The sequence below is a fragment of the Acipenser ruthenus genome, chromosome 26 (assembly GCF_902713425.1).
Source record: "Acipenser ruthenus chromosome 26, fAciRut3.2 maternal haplotype, whole genome shotgun sequence".
Lineage (NCBI taxonomy): Eukaryota > Metazoa > Chordata > Actinopteri > Acipenseriformes > Acipenseridae > Acipenser > Acipenser ruthenus.
Window position 1 is genome coordinate 14036875 of NC_081214.1, and position 18295 is coordinate 14055169.

At 39.8% G+C, this 18295-nt stretch overlaps 2 protein-coding genes across 10 annotated transcripts in view; one reads left to right on the forward strand and one right to left on the reverse strand.

The window, feature by feature from the left end:
* LOC117963281 (serine/threonine-protein kinase PAK 3-like) overlaps positions 1–6857 on the forward strand; it is a 66331-nt gene extending 59474 nt beyond the window's left edge. For all 5 annotated transcript variants that reach the window (XM_059001035.1, XM_059001036.1, XM_059001037.1 and 2 more), the window contains 3 exons: positions 1089–1285; positions 1816–1953; positions 4388–6857. In XM_059001035.1, the coding sequence (XP_058857018.1) occupies positions 1089–1285; positions 1816–1953; positions 4388–4477 (425 nt within the window). In that variant the 3' untranslated portion in view covers positions 4478–6857. The remainder of the gene's footprint in view (positions 1–1088; positions 1286–1815; positions 1954–4387) is intronic.
* A 1422-nt stretch (positions 6858–8279) lies between these two features.
* The window catches only part of LOC117430306 (calpain-5-like), a 38454-nt gene continuing 28438 nt past the window's right edge, over positions 8280–18295 (reverse strand). For 3 of the 5 annotated variants that reach the window (XM_059001230.1, XM_059001232.1, XM_059001231.1), the window contains exons 8-13: positions 17895–18090; positions 15418–15540; positions 14043–14245; positions 13560–13681; positions 11801–11937; positions 9348–10745 (exon numbers count right to left, since the gene is read on the reverse strand). In XM_059001230.1, coding sequence (XP_058857213.1) covers positions 10563–10745; positions 11801–11937; positions 13560–13681; positions 14043–14245; positions 15418–15540; positions 17895–18090 — 964 coding nt within the window. In that variant the 3' untranslated portion in view covers positions 9348–10562. Of the gene's footprint in view, positions 9295–9347; positions 10746–11800; positions 11938–13559; positions 13682–14042; positions 14246–15417; positions 15541–17894; positions 18091–18295 lie in introns of those variants that run through there. The other 2 variants (XR_009308958.1, XR_009308959.1) reach the window with 2 other exon arrangements.

Genomic DNA, 18295 nt, shown 5'->3' on the forward strand with positions numbered 1-18295 from the left:
CCACCATAACTAGTATTAGGGCAGCTGAATACAGAAGAACGACTGGTCGGGGAACAGACTGCCCTGCTTACTCAATCAATATATATATATATAGGTCCTAAACAGATGATCGTCTCCTCTTCAAAAATATACGTAGGAGTTTAATACAGTGGTCCCCCAGAAAGGTTTCTCCAGGAATGCAGAATGATTGTAATCCGTTCATTTTACCACAGTGCTGAGACCCCCTGTGCATTAAACATCACTGTATCCCTGATGAGGTCAATCATCCATTCTTCAGATTCGGTGAACTTAGTAATGAGTAAGCCACCCCCCAAGTGCAGTGGCATCCCAAATATGATTTCTTACTAATGCAGAAGGACCCTTGTTGAAACATGCATCTACTAGACTAAGGCGTTTACCCATATTTTAGGGTATAAAGGGATATTATAAACCATGTGCATTTCAAAAATATTACATTTCTTACCTGGTTAATATTCAGTTCTGTGTTTTTTTAGTTCATTTTTTTTGTAATTCTTTATTGCTGTTTCTGGGTCATCCATTGTCAAACATGGCAACTTCTAAAAAGACTCCCAAAAGCTGAATTTGTGAAGCAAGGTTGTTTCGGAAAGGCCCACTACACACAATCAGAGGAATTTGAAATTACAGCTTCACCCTCCTAGTGGTCATTTTTAAAACCACCTCACTTGCTGAAATAGATTCCCAGATATTTGTATCATGTTTACACCATGTTACACCATGCTCTTCCCATGGTTAAACTACGAACTATAAACTTGGTCAGCTTTGATTTCCCATGGTTAACAGTTACCAAAGCATGCATGGTATATGGCACCACAGCCAAATCATGTCAGACCGTGGAGATTGATAACATGGCTCTACATCACAGCCAGTAACTATACCACGAGTGACCAGAAAACAATCGTGGCCAGCAATGATGCCAAGGACATACGTAAGAGGATAATTAACTGGTGCGCAGTTCATTATGAAAATGTAGAAGATCACTTTTACTCTTGGTTAATTTATTTAAATAAAAACACCATTGGAATGGCATATAATAACTGAACCTTCCTCTCTCTCGGTTTCCTTGGCAGCTGATTTTGGGTTCTGTGCCCAGATCACCCCAGAGCAGAACAAGCGCAGCACCATGGTGGGCACCCCGTACTGGATGGCCCCTGAGGTGGTGACCCGGAAAGCGTACGGTCCCAAAGTGGACATCTGGTCCCTGGGGATCATGGCAATAGAGATGGTGGAAGGAGAGCCACCTTATCTTAACGAAAACCCTCTCAGGGTAAGAGACCCACCTTCCCCTTTCTAGCTTCTGACCGTCTGGATGCTGCTGTTAGAGTTTAAGGCTTCAACACACAGTGCTGTTGTCACGTTAATGCAACTGTCGGGTTTGAACCTGCCTTGTGATTGCATTTAATACGAAGTAAATACAGTGATGCAGTACATGGGTTGTGAAATTGTATGCTGGCTATATGATTGTATGAAACTGTAACCCCCTTCCCCCTGGGACGCCTTTGTAAAAGGTGGCTTTTCAAGTAAAAAAATAAATACATATATATATATATATATATATATATATATATATATATATATATATATATATATATATATATATATTACATGATTTGTGTTTGTTAGTGCTAGCACCTGATTGGTTAATTATTCTTTTTCTTAATCACAATTTGTTATTTATTTATGTTGAACATTTTGACATGGCTGTAAAACGCCCTTTAAAAGCAGCCCCGCCTGTCTGTATTATCTCAGTGTGTTCTCTGGAAAGTTCTCTGCAGTGAACCCCTTCTTCCTCCCCAGGCCTTGTATCTCATTGCTACTAATGGAACCCCGGAGCTGCAGAACCCCGAGAGGCTGTCCGCGGTGTTCCGAGACTTCCTGAACCACTGTTTGGAAATGGACGTGGACAGAAGAGGCGCTGCTAAGGAACTCTTACAGGTACATTCACAAAGTCTTACATAAAATCGGAGTTCTATAGTCATGCTGCTCTCAACATGGGCAGCTGTGTGGAGTAGTGGTTAGGGCTCTGGACTCTTGACCGGAGGGTTGTGGGTTCAATCCCCAGTGGGAGACACTGCTGTTGTACCCTTGAGCAAGGTACTTTACCTAGATTGCTCCAGTAAAAACCCAACTGTATAAATGGGTAATTGTATGTAAAAATAATGTGATATCTGTATAATGTGAAATAATGTATAATGTGATATCTTGTAACAATTGTAAGTCGCCCTGGATAAGGGCGTCTGCTAAGAAATAAATAATAATAATAATAATAATAATAACTGAGACCTATAGTAAGCATACAGTGCTGTAAAAGGCTGTAGTAGCATCAGTGGTTTTCAGCCCCAGTCCTCATGTATCCCGAATGGCCCATGTTTTTGTTTCAACCACCAGTAAAAAAAAAAAAAAAATTAAACGTGCATTGTTTTCCAGTGCACATAACGCACCTAATGTTGTGTAAATAGGGTCCATAAAATATTATGTGCAATTTAAAATGATACGATTTACAATTCTGAACTGTACAGTTAGGCTATATCTCAAAAATGACATTCAAATATAAAATAGAAGAAAAAGAAGAAAAAAGAAAAAGAAGATGATGATGAAGAAGAAGATGATCCTGGATCACCTTCCTTGAATACTGCTCCTAGCTCCCACCCCTCTTGTGCACAATCTATCTAAACCTCACAGTGCACATACTGCTCCTAGCTCCCACCCCTCCTGTGCACAATCTATCTAAACCTCACAGTGCACATACTGCTCCTAGCTCCCACCCCTCCTGTGCACAATCTATCTAAACCTCACAGTGCACATACTGCTCCTAGCTCCCACCCCTCCTGTGCACAATCTATCTAAACCTCACAGTGCACATACTGCTCCTAGCTCCCACCCCTCCTGTGCACAATCTATCTAAACCTCACAGTGCACATACTGCTCCTAGCTCCCACCCCTCCTGTGCACAATCTATCTAAACCTCACAGTGCACATACTGCTCCTAGCTCCCACCCCTCCTGTGCACAATCTATCTAAACCTCACAGTGCACATACTGCTCCTAGCTCCCACCCCTCTTGTGCACAATCTATCTAAACCTCACAGTGCACATACTGCTCCTAGCTCCCACCCCTCCTGTGCACAATCTATCTAAACCTCACAGTGCACATACTGCTCCTAGCTCCCACCCCTCCTGTGCACAATCTATCTAAACCTCACAGTGCACATACTGCTCCTAGCTCCCACCCCTCCTGTGCACAATCTATCTAAACCTCACAGTGCACATACTGCTCCTAGCTCCCACCCCTCCTGTGCACAATCTATCTAAACCTCACAGTGCACATACTGCTCCTAGCTCCCACCCCTCCTGTGCACAATCTATCTAAACCTCACAGTGCACATACTGCTCCTAGCTCCCACCCCTCCTGTGCACAATCTATCTAAACCTCACAGTGCACATACTGCTCCTAGCTCCCATCCCTCTTGTGCACAATCTATCTAAACCTCACAGTGCACATACTGCTCCTAGCTCCCACCCCTCCTGTGCACAATCTAAACCTCACAGTAACTGTGCGAGAATTGGAAGAAAGGACGACTCTTAGTCCATATCCAACAGAAATCAATGAATCCAGGGGTAATAAACCTGGAAGATATCCTTTGGGACCAATCCACTGATCAACCCATGAACAGCAGACACTTCCTCAGTAAACTAGAATGTCCAGCATCATAGCACCTGAGCTAGCAGCAATTGAAGACAATAATACAATCAATTAGTTAATTGAGTTAATTGACTCCTGAAATGTTGAGCATGCATTATTTAGGTTATGTGACTAGGGTGATAATTAAGCAGTATAACCCAGATTATTAATTTGGTCTAAGTCATAGGCAAAGATACTAACATACAGACAAGGTCTACTACCAAGGTAATTCCCAATAATAATTATTGTCATTAGAAGCTGCCAGGTTATAACTATACCCTGTTAGGCCTGCTCAGCCTTATGTATAGAGGTGCCCCAAGTATTTACACAACAAATAATTTGACCCAGAATTTTTGGTTCCATGACTTGTCCGTGCTGGCTAGAATATGGCCAAATTGTACAGATAGAGTGAGTCTGTGACCCTGTCAGTTCTAATGATAGAGACTAATTTGTTTGACTGTGTAAAATATGTATTGAGAGACTATCAGATAACTGATTTACTCGTTTACAGTATTTTAGTTTATTTGTCCCTTTTCAGCATTCATTTTTTAGAAATGTACTGTGTTTATTGGGTATTTATACTTTTAGACTCTGAAATGCAATGTAATAAGTCATTTTTTACTGTGAAAAAAAATACAGCCCAGTCTATATCTTGACTAACATAGATTTTTTTCTTTTTGGTCTCCAGCATCCTTTCTTGAAGTTAGCCAAGCCCCTCTCCAGCCTCAGTCCTCTCATCGTAGCTACAAAGGAAGCTATAAAAAACGGCAGCCGCTGAGGAGTTGGTCTTCAACACGGACTCTTGAAAGAAGACACTGGTCCTCACAGCAAAACCCTCATCGACAGTGCTGTGGGATTGACAGCCAACAGGACAGCACAAGGAATTAAACAGAGCATTGCATTCGCAAGCTCGGCCCCTCTTTTGTTCTTTAAAAACTATTGTGGAGCTTTTCCCAACACTGGGGTTATCTGCACCACCACCTCTGCTGCTTAGTGTCCTCTGAAAATTATTATTTTCAAGAAGAAAAAAAACGGCAGAATTATCTATTGTTGTTCTGTCATCTGCAGCCTCTCCTTTCCCTTCATCTCCTGCAGTCTTAACAGGATGTGGATTCCTTTGGTTCATGTTGATCACCTGGGCATTTCAAGGAGGTGTTACAAAAGGATTACTTCACTCCCAAAAGGAGGGAATTGTACTTAAATTGGTTCATGGGTTGGTCTAACATTTGATTGGGAGGTTGCAAACACATTTGCTGATCATATACAATTTCAAGGTGCCAATATGGCACATGGGGACCGAATTAGTCATTCAAATGTATTTTTCAGACAATAGTAGAATTATATTAAGGATGAAAATGAAATGATATTTTAAGTGCTGCAGTGCAGGTTTATTTTTTGAACTCCAAGAACCCTCCCTACAGGTTTCTCCTTTCAATGAAAATCTCCCTTGCCTTGATTAAATGGACTCCTCTGAGTGAGTCACTGTTGTTCAGAGACAGCCCAGATAGTTAGTAAGCCATGGTACCATTGCTGACCACGATGAGTCATTCATGGTACACCAATGACTAGGTGTGATGTACAGTCCTGTTTTGAAACCCCATGCTCTGACAATGACAATTGGTATGAGAGGAACATGATTTATGGTGTACCAAGTATCGTCTGGCAATGGTTTACCATGGAAAATCAGGGCTGCCATGTTAGCACTTCATGACAAAAAAAGCATGTTGAAACCTAATTTAAAAGTGGTAGAAATATATTGGTCTTTTGCTTGTATTTTGTACTACAATTTGGAATATGCAGATGTTTCAAAGACAACGCTATGGCAGTAATAATTCCTGGAACCAAGCAACTTCCTGTGTCGCAGCTCAGTCTCACTCCAATGGTCCAACTGCAGAGGCTATTTGGCCTACCACACAGGAAGTGTTAAAATACCAGGAATGTTATAATTGAAAAAAATCTGTGTATCGTCAATTAAAGTATAAAAAACAAGCAAAAAAAGCTAAAGATTATCAACACAAGAAAAGTGGAAGCAGTGACAATTCTGTAATACGGCATGCTATTCTAGACTCAGATCCAGTACTGCCCCTGGTGTTATGCAATCCAATATTAATGCCTTGTTTGTTTGCCTTGTTGTAATAAGATGGTTTGCCATGTCTTATTTTAGTAGCAATACGAAAAGAAACTTCACAAAATTCACTGAAAAACATCTTGACTAGTTTGTAAAGGCTGTATTAGGTTTCTTTTAGGGTTGCTACACATGCTACCATTGTGTTTCATACCAATGAATACTTAACAGAATTGGAAGTGCCGACGCTGCCCACCACTGCTGTAATGTAGGAAAGCTGCATCTCCCTTTTATTCACAATGGTCAAGACAGCAGATCTGAGAGACCTTGAGAGAGTGCTGGTAATACATTTTGGATTGAAAAATAAAGGCAGTAATTATTACTGAATGGAGCGATCCTGGTTGCACCATAGTTGGCCAACACCCTATTGACAGTGTTATGGTAGGTAATTGTGTTGTTAAACCCCTGTATTCTTTTTTTTAGATCAATGTTGGTCTGATAGGAGACAATATTATGATTTGCATTCCTTGGGCTGGCTGTGGATTGTAATAAGAGATGTGCTTGCTTCTTGTCTCGAACATTGGAGATTTCATGGCAGGACAGCGCCTGGGTTCCAGTTAGGTTTTGAGGACCCTGGCAGGCTTTGGGTTGAGACAATGAGCACAAAAATCCCTACCTTGAACCCTGGGCTCGGTCAGAAGGACATTGAAGAGGACGTATTTAACTGTGTTCAGCATCTTCCAGCATCAACATTGTATCATAATTTCCTGTACAATCCTTTTTCGGATGATGTGTAAACCTGTAAATGTGATGTGGAACTCCTCTATAACTGTGTATTAAAAACAGATGTGGTTTTCTTTTTTTAATTATTTAATTTGTAAGTGCTGAATCATCTCTTTACTTCAGCATTAAATGTTTTTTTTTGTTTTGTTTTTTTTTAAAAGAAAAAATCTTCAATGGTTTGCGATAAGCTATTTTTAACTGTGGTTGAAGCAATAGAAATTTTGAATTATGGATTGTGCATGGCTGTGTCTTGAGTGTAAAAAAAAATACAGTTTGGAAATTGGACCTAAATAAAACATTCTAAACATAATGTTCTTTTTATTGTATTTTATTGCCCTTGTGCTGTTCCTATTACACAAACAGCTCAAATATGAGCATTCATTTCTGCAAAATCTCTGTGCAAAATGAGGGGTATCCAGGAAAAGAAAACATACCCAGAAGTTATTTTACAGATTACACTATGTAACACAATTTTTGTTCCTGGGTAGTAAGTGTTATTTCCTAATTGCTTATGCCTCAAAAGTATAGAAAATGGCTATTATTCCCCACAAACTTTGCTTTTATGACCAGGACAGTGATATTTTGAAATTTACCTATTTCCAATGAGAAAACGGGCGAATTTGTGTCTTTTCGTTCACATAAAGTCAGAAAAAAACAACATATGAATCCAAATTAACATGTATTTATACTAAAGTAATACAAAAATGACTACAAAAGATTTAGAAGTGAGTAGTTTTTCGAGATTTACGATTATACTGTAAATCACTTTCACGAATCAGCCCCCAAATGTAGTCTCCCATCATGTCCTCGTTATACTGTCCTTTATTGACAGCTCATCCAGGAGCCTCAAAGCCGTGCTGCTCCTTAATGGTAACAAGTACCCATCTCTCACTCGGTGCACCTCAAAGAGGATTACAACAGCATCAAGACCTTGCTGGACGACTTGTATGATGAGTACGGCTGGGACCCCCGGAAGGTGCTGATGCCACCACTGCACATCAAATTGGGCCTTATGAAACAATTTGTCAGAGTTCTAGATAAGGAGTCGGCAGCCTTCAAGTACCTTCAAGACTTTTTCCCTAAACTGTCTGAGGCAAAGGTCAAAGCCGGTGTCTTCGTCGGACCACAGATAAAGAAGATCCTGGAGTGCAATGAATTCCCCAAGAAGCTCACTAGTAAGGAGAAAGCGGCTTGGAACAGCTTTGTCACAGTGGTTCGGGGCTTCCTGGGCAATCACAAGGCCGAAAACTATGTGGAGCTGGTTGAGACTCTGGTGAAGAACTACGGCACAATGGGCTGTAGGATGTCCCTCAAAGTCCATATCCTTGATGCTCATCGTGATAAATTCAAGGAGAACATGGGAGCGTACTCGGAGGAGCAAGGCGAGCGCTTCCACCAGGATATACTGGACTTTGAACGCTGCTACCAAGGACAGTATAACGAGAACATGATGGGAGACTACATTTGGGGGCTGATTCATGAAAGTGATTTACAGTATAATCGTAAATCTTGAAAAACTACTCACTTCTAAATCTTTTGTAGTCATTTTTGTATTACTTTAGTATAAATACATGTTAATTTGGATTCATATGTTGTTTTTTTCTGACTTTATGTGAACGAAAAGACACAAATTCGCCCGTTTTCTCATTGGAAATAGGTACATTTCAAAATATCACTGTCCTGGTCATAAAAGCAAAGTTTGTGGGGAATAATAGACATTTTCTGTACTTTTGAGGCATAAGCAATTAGGAAATAACACTTACTACCCAGGAACCAAAAAAAATAAAAAATTGTTACACGGTTGTATTAGTCTTTTTGAGTGTTTTAAGTTTACGTAAGCCTGCTAAATAATGACCAAGAAAGTGCAGGATTAACTGAAAGCAAAACTTTGCAAACAGAGATTGCTTGTGCCAGATGATTATTTTATAAAATGAAAAGACATGTTTGCTATAAAATGTGTTTCTTTCAAAACTGCACATTGGAGACCCGGGCGGCGAATTGATGTGCATAACAGATCCATGGGATATTGTTTCTTAGCGGCAATCATTTTAAAAGTTAAACGGTTAGTTGCTTCTGGTGACATTGTGTTTGAATTTGTTTTACTGTTCCCTATCATTTTGTGTTTGTAACTCTCATTGCAATTACTAATTACTTGATAAGGTGTTGAAGGGCTTTGAATTCAGGAGCTGCTCTTCAGTTCATGTTGCCTGCCATAGACATATGTAGCATAGCCTAGATCAGCTACATTGTCTTCATATTAGTGAGCACCAGCACCATCTAGTGCACGGCAGTATATTGCCAGCAAAGCAAACTAGTTGGCACTGGCTCTTGCTTCTATTAAGAGCCTTTGTCTGATCGAGCCTGTGTTATATATATATATCTGTGGCAGACAACTAAACTGAAGAGCAGATCCTGTACTCAGGTGGAAAGGAGAAAACACAAGACGAACCACACAGCAGGATTGCAAACATCATAAAAAGATAAAGGGGACAGTTAAAAAACAAAGACAATGACATGTGTAGCTACTTGCGCTTTAAATATGGAAAGACTACAAAGCAGTAAGGCAGGATATGCAAATACTGGTACTACTCCAGGTTCAAAGAAAGTATCAGGTTGCCTGACTCACTTTCTTTCTGCTTGCTTTATTCTGTTACTGTTTCACTTCCTAGGTCGTTTCAGCTGAGCAGCGTCTTTGGGGTCAAATCATGTCAATGGTTTCATACTATGCCAGTCATTAGGGGAAGCAGCTGGTGGGTTAATGACAGGAAAGAAGGCATTGAAGGGGTGGAGACAGTACACATACTTTTAGATGTAAACATGATATATTTAGTAAAGTTTGGATACAATTCTTACACAATGGTTTTAAAGGCTTCATTTATGAGCGATGTGGAATAAAGGCTGTAGCAATATCCCACGTCATTGTGGACAAATAATACAAAAAAACATGTTTTAGTTGATTGCTTTAAAAATGAACACCAAGAAACAGTAATTTATTCTATATAATTTGGGTTCCACTTTACTACAAGGACTGACAAGCTCTAAGAATTCCAATGGAATATCTTGTTGTTCTTTTGGTGTTGCATTTCAGTTCAGTATGACTCTAGCCAAGTTTATCGGTATCAGTAGGAAAAACTCCAAATCTTCATGAGCACATTTCTTTTCAAGCAGGAGAAATGCACTCAGTGAAGTTACTAAACCAGAAATACACAACTCAGGCATTTATTTTAGGGGCTTTTGAGCAGTCTTCATTTGTTTATCATTTTAATTGGTGTTATTTCCTTCTGGAAAAAGATTGTGCTAATGACTATTTGGAGTAAATACTGTAGCTTTCAGTATCTAGTTTTGACAACATTTGTGCTAATAATAGTTTGGAACAAAAAAAACTTTGATAGGCAGCCATATGTCAATAGAAATTTGCAGGCATTCTATTAAATGTGTTGCCATGTAGTGTTTAATAAAATATACACATGCATACCTCAACACTGAGCTGAGTGGTGACTGAAGTAATGTGCAGTCCCTTTTGATCACCACCATTGGTTTTCATTCACTTTGGGCTGGCAGCAAGTAGCAGAGTCAGCCCTAGTATGCAGTGTTGCACCCAGACCCCTCTGGAGTCAAGCTGGAACAGAGATTCAAATGCTAAATGAACATCACGCTCAATGTATTCAGAGGCAAACATTATCAGTTTTGTGTTGGGTGGAAGTAGCACTTATTAAATTACAGGTAGCAATATAGGAAAAACACTGACTGAAATACTAATATAAGGCAAGCAATTACTTTGACCTTTTACATTTGTATATCTATAACAGTTAACATGAAACAGTTATACAGTTGTTAAATATGGTCAGAATGTGGCCCTTTAAGAGTGTATTGCTTGGTTAAGGTAAATTAATTAAGGACCTGGGTGGAACAAGGTTTTGACTAAACTGGACTGGCTGCCAGAGGCTTGTTGTCAATACACCACTGGAGCAGGAGGATGCAGCAGCTGTCAGTCAGCGCATTGCCCCTGCGCTCTTCACAGGTCTGTGAGGTTTTCACAGGTGATAGTGCTGAGTGTGATGAACCCTGGCATCTCATCAGCCTTTGCCCGGCCTTTCTTCCTGAGCTGCAGCCTCTGAATTGTGGAGGGGTCATTCGTGGAGGCTGCCAAGATAACCTGGCCCATGAACTCGTCCTGAACAGTGTTTTTGTTCCAGATCTGTGGGGCAAACACACAGACTCTAAATCAGAAAGCAAGCGTGTCAGACACAGTAAATGCATCTCCCCTGCCACGGTGTCAATACAAAATCAGAGCTATCGGTAAGGGTGAAATAAGGAGAGGCAGACAGACAGACAGACAGACAGGCAGACAGGCAGACAGACAGACACACAGACAGACAGACAGGCAGGCAGACACACAGACAGGCAGACAGGCAGACACACAGACAGACAGACAGGCAGGCAGACACACAGACAGACAGACAGACACACAGACAGACAGACAGACACACAGACAGACAGACAGACACACAGGCAGGCAGACAGACAGACAGGCAGGCAGACAGGCAGACAGACAGACACACAGACACACAGACAGGCAGACAAGCAGACAAGCAGACAGACAGACAGACAGACAGACAGACACACAGAAAGACAGACAAGGAGGCAGGCAGACAGACACACAGACAGGCAGACAGGCAGACAGACAGACAGACACACAGACAGACAGACAGGCAGACAAACAGACAGACAGACAGTCAGGCAGACAGACAGACAGACAGACAGGCAGACAGACAGGTCTCCCCATATACACCACCTGCCCTGACACTGACTGATCCAGCCTATGCTACATATGTCTATGACGTATTAGGTAAGGTAGTTAGGATGTGTTTAGCTTTGTTAGTTAGGAGCTAAAACAGTTCATGTTGAAATTACACAGCAGTCAAAGGAAAAATGAACTATAAATACTAATCATAATTTATAAAATATATAGATATTCCAGTATTCAAATTAATGGTGTATCCATTCAATAAACAACTGCCTCTTTCTTATTTAGGGTATTTACCATCATTTTCGAATGACCTAATATGCTTCCCCACCTCAGTTCCACACAGTCAGCCCTGGGGAGTCTTTTCAGAAGCATGTTTTCCTAAACTAGTTAGTAAACATGGCAAATAATGATCTAATGAGAAACTAATGATACCCATTTACAACACACATGATAGGATACCAGACAGGAAAGGAATGGAGCCTTAGGACAACAAATTCTCTTACCTGTACAGTGATGGGCTTCCTGGGTTTCTTCCTGTAAAAGATGACCTGTGTGTTGAACTTTGGGTCCATGGTGTTGTTTTGGGCGGGTGTGGTTATCGTCTGTCTTTCACACTTAATAATCAGGTATGGGTCAGCTCCTGCAGAGAACCAACAAAAACACAGACCAACCTGCTAATGACAACTCTTCAATGGTTTGAACAGTGTTTGGGGTGCTCCTTTGAATCTATACAGCTGACCTTTAACAAATAATAATGTATGTGTTCATACACTCTGCTGGAGAATTTAGGGTAACCTCTTCAATTTGGCGGTACAAATTACCAAAGCTCTGAGAATCATTAAAAAGTAAATCACATGACTAAAAGTATAATTAGAGCTCCTTGTTTTTCGTAAATACAAACCAGCACAAAATAAAATGAAATACAACATATAAAATGAAATAAAACGACATGCAAATATAAAACGAAATTTAAAAAATCATTATAATGCAAACATAGAATGACATTTTTAAATTGGGTTTATACAAAAAATACTTTAAATAAATACTTGCAACTGTAGTTGTCAAGGCTCAGCCGTTACCATAGACACGGTCTGAAGGGAAACAGCAGCTCTGACTAGCACTTGCGCAGATATATAATTTGGCTTGTTTGCTTATATTTTGTATTAGTATGCTAATTATTTGTTTTATTTCAAGTGGTGCAAACTTTGCACTTGAGAAAATGCTGATTTGGTTTTGAATGAATTTCAATGAATTAATCTACTTTGCTTAGTGTTTAAATACTGAGAAACCCCAAGCTTGTATACTGGAGCCATGCTTCAGTGCAATGGGATTGAAATGCAATTCCTATCATTTTAATGGGTAGATTGCTGTATGTGAAATAATGACAGCCTCACAATAGTGTAAATATTTATTTTATCTTATTGTACTTTTATAGAGAGCATAGGCGTGGGCAGTATTCACTGTAAATAGGCCACTAATGAACAATTATGGTAATTAAATTATTTTTCCGTGCGAGGTCTGTTTATGTCAAAATGTTAAAAAACAGCGGATTATGTTTAATAAAAATATGTATCTAGTTAAAACATGATGTATACTATACTATTTGATTTGTTTTTATTAATGTATATCTGTAAAATAAAACAAACTCTGTGAAAAATAAAATGAAAAATTATAAAAAATAAAAATAATTTCACGGGGCTCTAAGTATAATACATCAGATGATGTAAGGAATGACCAAGCCTAAATACATGAAAACCAGACCAGTGGTTTCCAAGAACTAAGTTTCATAAGTAAGTCCATACCAAGTTTCATAAGTAATTCCATACCAAGTTTCATAAGTAGGTCCATACCAGGTTTCATCACTATTGCATGAGCAAGTTCTCTAGATATATCTAAAATTGTGACATGTCCAGACATGTGGGCGCCACAGCTATATCCATGTCTCTGAGGGTTGCACCGTCAACATTTTTATTCCATTAATTTCATGACTGTAGAGTTGAAGGTTGTTTAACCAAAGTTTTAAAATCCATTTTCCGACTGCTTCAATACTCTGACTTCTTCATCTTTTTTTAAACAAAGGCGCGGCACAAAGCTCTTACACTCTATACTGTCTGAGCAGACTTTGCAGAACTCTAGACTTGCAAAGAATGCTTGGAGAACGTTTCCCCAAGAAGATTTTGAACAACAGCAAGCTAATAAAGGGAACAGGGTTGCAAACTGTTCTTCTAGAAAGCTGATTGCAAGAAAGGCAGTTTTACTCACCTCCCGAGCTATCCTGGTTCTGTAGCCCCTCAGCGCCGACAATGTGAACCTGAGTCACTGTCTGTGCATAGCCACACAACCCAATCCAGCAGGTCTGCAAAGGCTTATCCATCACCAGCTCTCTGGGTGCAAAGACAGGTCATTCATCCACAACCTATACATTTTTTACTGCCCATATATATAGATATACAGAGGAACTATTAAGAAATGTAGTAATAAATGAGGTATATCATTAGTATAGGCTTATATAGTACTAATACCTTTTACAATCCAGCTTCAAGATGTTTATTTTGTTTATGTTTTGAAGGGCATTCCTTTAGGTGTCTAAGGGAATTGGTTATGATGTGAAGAAGGAATGAGGCATAATCAACTCCACTGTGCATAACATTACAAATCACAGGAGCAACGCTGCCAATACAAGAGTGGGATGGTGTCCTGTACGTCCAGTTTGTTAGAATACACAGTAAATAAGGATGCTATTACCGGCATCCGGAATACACATCTGTGAACACCCTGAGCAGGAAATCTCCCAGAATGCTGTGCTGGAACGTGGAGGGTATGATGACGTAGCGGCCCTTCCGTTGTGTCGTCCTCATGAACACAGTGCGAGCGTTGATGTACGTGGAAGTGGCCACGTTCTGCTGCGTCTGCAAGCTGTGGATGCGGAATTCCCTGTTCAGTTCCACCTAGACAAAAGCAAATGGGAAATTGCATTTCTTTGTGAAAACTTTAATGAGTAAGTAGCTTCAAATGTCATTTGAACGCCCCTTACTATTTTAAAAGTGGTTGCAATAATTCGGAGTAGTTCTGGGTTCTGTTCCTCCCATATTGTCTTATTATCATGTTTCTCTGAATCTGCCTTAACCTGGCTTTGAACTTAAGCTAGAGCTCCTGAGTGCCACGACTGAATGGCCTTCCTTGTTTCATTCAAGTCATGTGACAAAGTGGCCTTTCAACTCTGACCGCCCCACCTTCTGTTGCTGTAAATGTCGAGTTAGCAGGACTGGCCCATTGTCACATGATTTGAATGGAATTAGGAAGGGTGTTCACTCCTGGTACTGAAGCTCAAGCTTGAGGAAAGCTGTAAGCCAGATAAAAAGAGATTTAGAGAACAATTATTATAATAACTCAATATCAGGGCAGCAAAAGAACCCATAACCACCAAAAAACTATTGCCAGCAGAATGCAATAGCAAGGGACATGTCAAATAAATAAACACATACAGCAGTGACATTTGAAGCTACTTATTGTGTTGTGAATAGGGCCTGGTTTTTCCAAAAAACACACACAGAGAAAAGAAAACCACACAGGACTGCAAGCCAATATTACAATGATTGCAAACAACACAAAAATGATACAACTTTAGGGAACTGTCTGAATAATTTTGGTGCCACTTTTAATATTTCAACATGGTAACTGGTATATAACAAAATATATATCCCCTTCGATCATGGCGTGCATAATTCTAAGTGTCCTATCTATGTATTTATTTGTCTGGGTCTAAAAGTGTCCTACCTATGTATCTGTTTTATAATGCATAATTCTAAGAGTCCTATCTATGTATCTATTTTATAATGCATATATGTTTTTCCAAGTTGTAGCAGGTAAACCTATCGATTCCCCATATAGTTCACACAAGCTGTTTTAAAATGTTCTAAAAAATGACATTTAAAATGATGAACGAAAGGGATGTCTGTACCTTTTTCCAAAATCATTTGAAACATCCTCCAAAAAAAGGATTTGATTTTAGATGAGACAGAAAGCTGATATTAACTCAGCAGCCCTCCCCTTCAACTCAGTGAAACCTAGAAAGCAATCCTTTCCTCTTTCCTTTGGAACTTTTTAAAGGTCCTCTTACTTTGAATACCATGAAGCCGATGGTGAGATTCTCTCCTTGGCCTATCTTTTTGTGTATTTTCAGGTCCCGCTGCTGGAGCGAGATCAGGACTTCATCCTCGTCTTTCTTCACATCAAAGACATACTGTGGAGGACAGAGGGATATTAATAAACTTCAAACCTCCTGCTCAATCAATAACATGATGAACCTGTTAATCATTTTTCATACTCTGGTTGATTTGGTTATCAGTAAAGGTTTTGGTTTTAGGTTTAAACTGGATAAAGCCTGAATTCTACCCCCAGAATAGGTAGAAACCCAAATTCACCCAAAAATGGTACGATAGTAAAGCACAATACATGCATAGGACATTGCTCACCCTTTATAATGTTGTAGTCAAGAGCCACAGTTAAGATACTGTGCAATTTGTGTTCTGCCTTAGTACAACAATACAAGTGCTTGTGTAATGGCATTATGGGGCAAATGAGAGCCACAACCATACTGAATTATAACCTGTTCCATGGCATAAAGTGCCTTCTAACGAGGGAGCGCTGTATAAGCATAGGAATAACATGTGAAACTGATCAGTTCATTTGTACTGTAACATTCTCAAGCACTCTCATTCAAAGTCATGTCTAAAATATGCCCAACATTCAGGATGTGCATTATCAAAGCGTTGAATTGATATGTTAGCATCACTTCAAGTAATCAGATTTCTTGGCATTCGAATCATACACCATCAGATCAGATAACTGGAATACAGCTTCCAGTAGGTTTGTGCTTGCTCGATTGTTCCTTGATTCTGTCTATTACAGCAGACAATGAATTAATGCTGCTTAATGATTTTCCATGTTTAGTGTTTAGCTCTTGGTTGTGCAACAGATGACTTGGGAAGTACAGAACAATGCGCTGCTGGTAGTGCACTAATGCACAGGTTTCTGAATCGAATTGATTAGGATTGAAACTGGATGTGCATGTAATCCTACTGAGCAGTTTCCCATGGTGTGTTACTTAGCCTCACCCTCTACATAAAAGTTGACTTTCCAGAAAGTTGAGAACAGGTAAATGGTTAACTTGTTCTTATTGACTCTGGCTGCACCCAGGTTAAACACTGCTCTACAAACTTCCCCTGAAGATCATTAGCAGTTGCAGGCTATGGAAATAGGACTAGAAGAACTCTCCAAGACCCCAGCCCAGATTCAGGCTCTCAGTTGTTTCAGCTGTTTCGGATTAAGCTCTGTTTGGAACCCTGGAATTCCAGACTCCCTCTCCCTGTCTCCCGAGATGCAATGCTGGCTCTCTTGAGCTTGAGGATTCATGAGTAAACTCACAGGATCACCCAAGTACCGCGCACAATAAAATGCATGCAACCACACAGAACGAAAATAATTGCCATGGGCCACACATACCATTTAAAATGCACAGTGCAGCTTATCCAAAAGGTTGTCAAAAGCACTTGTAGAAATAAACCTCTATACAACATAAGACAAGCCAAACTGTATATCCATTCAAACAGGCAGGGACCCAGCAGTCCTTATTTTCTAAGTAAAGAAAACATGTTGGAGAGCTTGTTGGATAGCCCAGTTATTATTATTATTATTATTATTATTATTATTATTATTATTATTATTATTATTATTATTATTATTATTATTATTATGTACATACGGCCAGATAAAGCAATACAGTGTCCAAGAACATGCAACTAAGGTATTTATAAGAAACCTTATACTTACTTTATAAGATGACACAAACCCTTAGTAATGTGTCATTCAAATATTACTGTAATAAATTGTTACTACTTGTTAATAACAGTCAAAACATTTAGTAGCGCTATTTATTTATGTTTTATCAAATGGATCTTTTAAAAAATAAGTGACCTGTCTTCTTTTCATTTTATGTACAGTCACAACTAACCCGGATTGTTGTATTATGTTAAACCATGAACTATTAAACCATGAACGAAGCTGAACTAAGGGGACCTGTTTGTGTAAATGATAATTAATGGGAGTGTTCTCCAGGTTCTGCATCTATGCTCTGAATGTTTTTGCAGCACACTGTAACAGCGCCAGTATTAGTTCGATTAATAACACAGAGCAGTGCTGTGCAAGAAAACTACTTGGGAGGGTTGTGAGTCATTCAGCTCTTAAGACTTACAGTATTATGTGATGAAAAACAGCTAACTTGATTTGGAGAAAAAAAAATAGTTTGACCTCTTCTACTTCCATGTTCCGACAGATATTTGTCTGGGTCTAAAAGAGGCTAAGTCATGCACTATTAACACGCTCAGCTCTGATTTCCCATGGATAACCATTGCCAGAGCAGGTTTGGTCTATGGCACCATAGTCAAACCATGTTCAACTCATACACCGTGTCAGGCCATTTCAGAACATGGTTGTACATCACAGCCAGTCATTGCTATACCACTAGTGACAATGAAGCAATCCCAGTCAGAAATGGTACCCTTGGCTTAGCCCTTGCCAGGGCCCTGGCTGGCTGACCTGGGGATTTTGCAGGAAGGTGGTCTTGTAGTTCATGCAGCCCCCACAGCGGTTGTAGAGGGGATCAGCATGCTTGGTCCAGCAGCCTTGCAGAGTCGTCTCGTCCCAGGTCTTGTGAATACTCAGGATGGAGGTGTTTATGAGGCGACAGATATCCACCCCAGTGAAGTATTTACACCAGTCATCAAATGCCATCCTGAAGGAAATAAGGAAAATCAGTTTATAAGAAGAAGAAGAAAGTTTACAAACGAGAGGAGGCCATTCAGCCCATCTTGCTCGTTTGGTTGTTAGTAGCTTATTGATCCCAGAATCTCATCAAGCAGCTTCTTGAAGGATCCCACGGTGTCAGCTTCAACAACATTACTGGGGAGTTGGTTCCAGACCCTCACAATTCTCTGTGT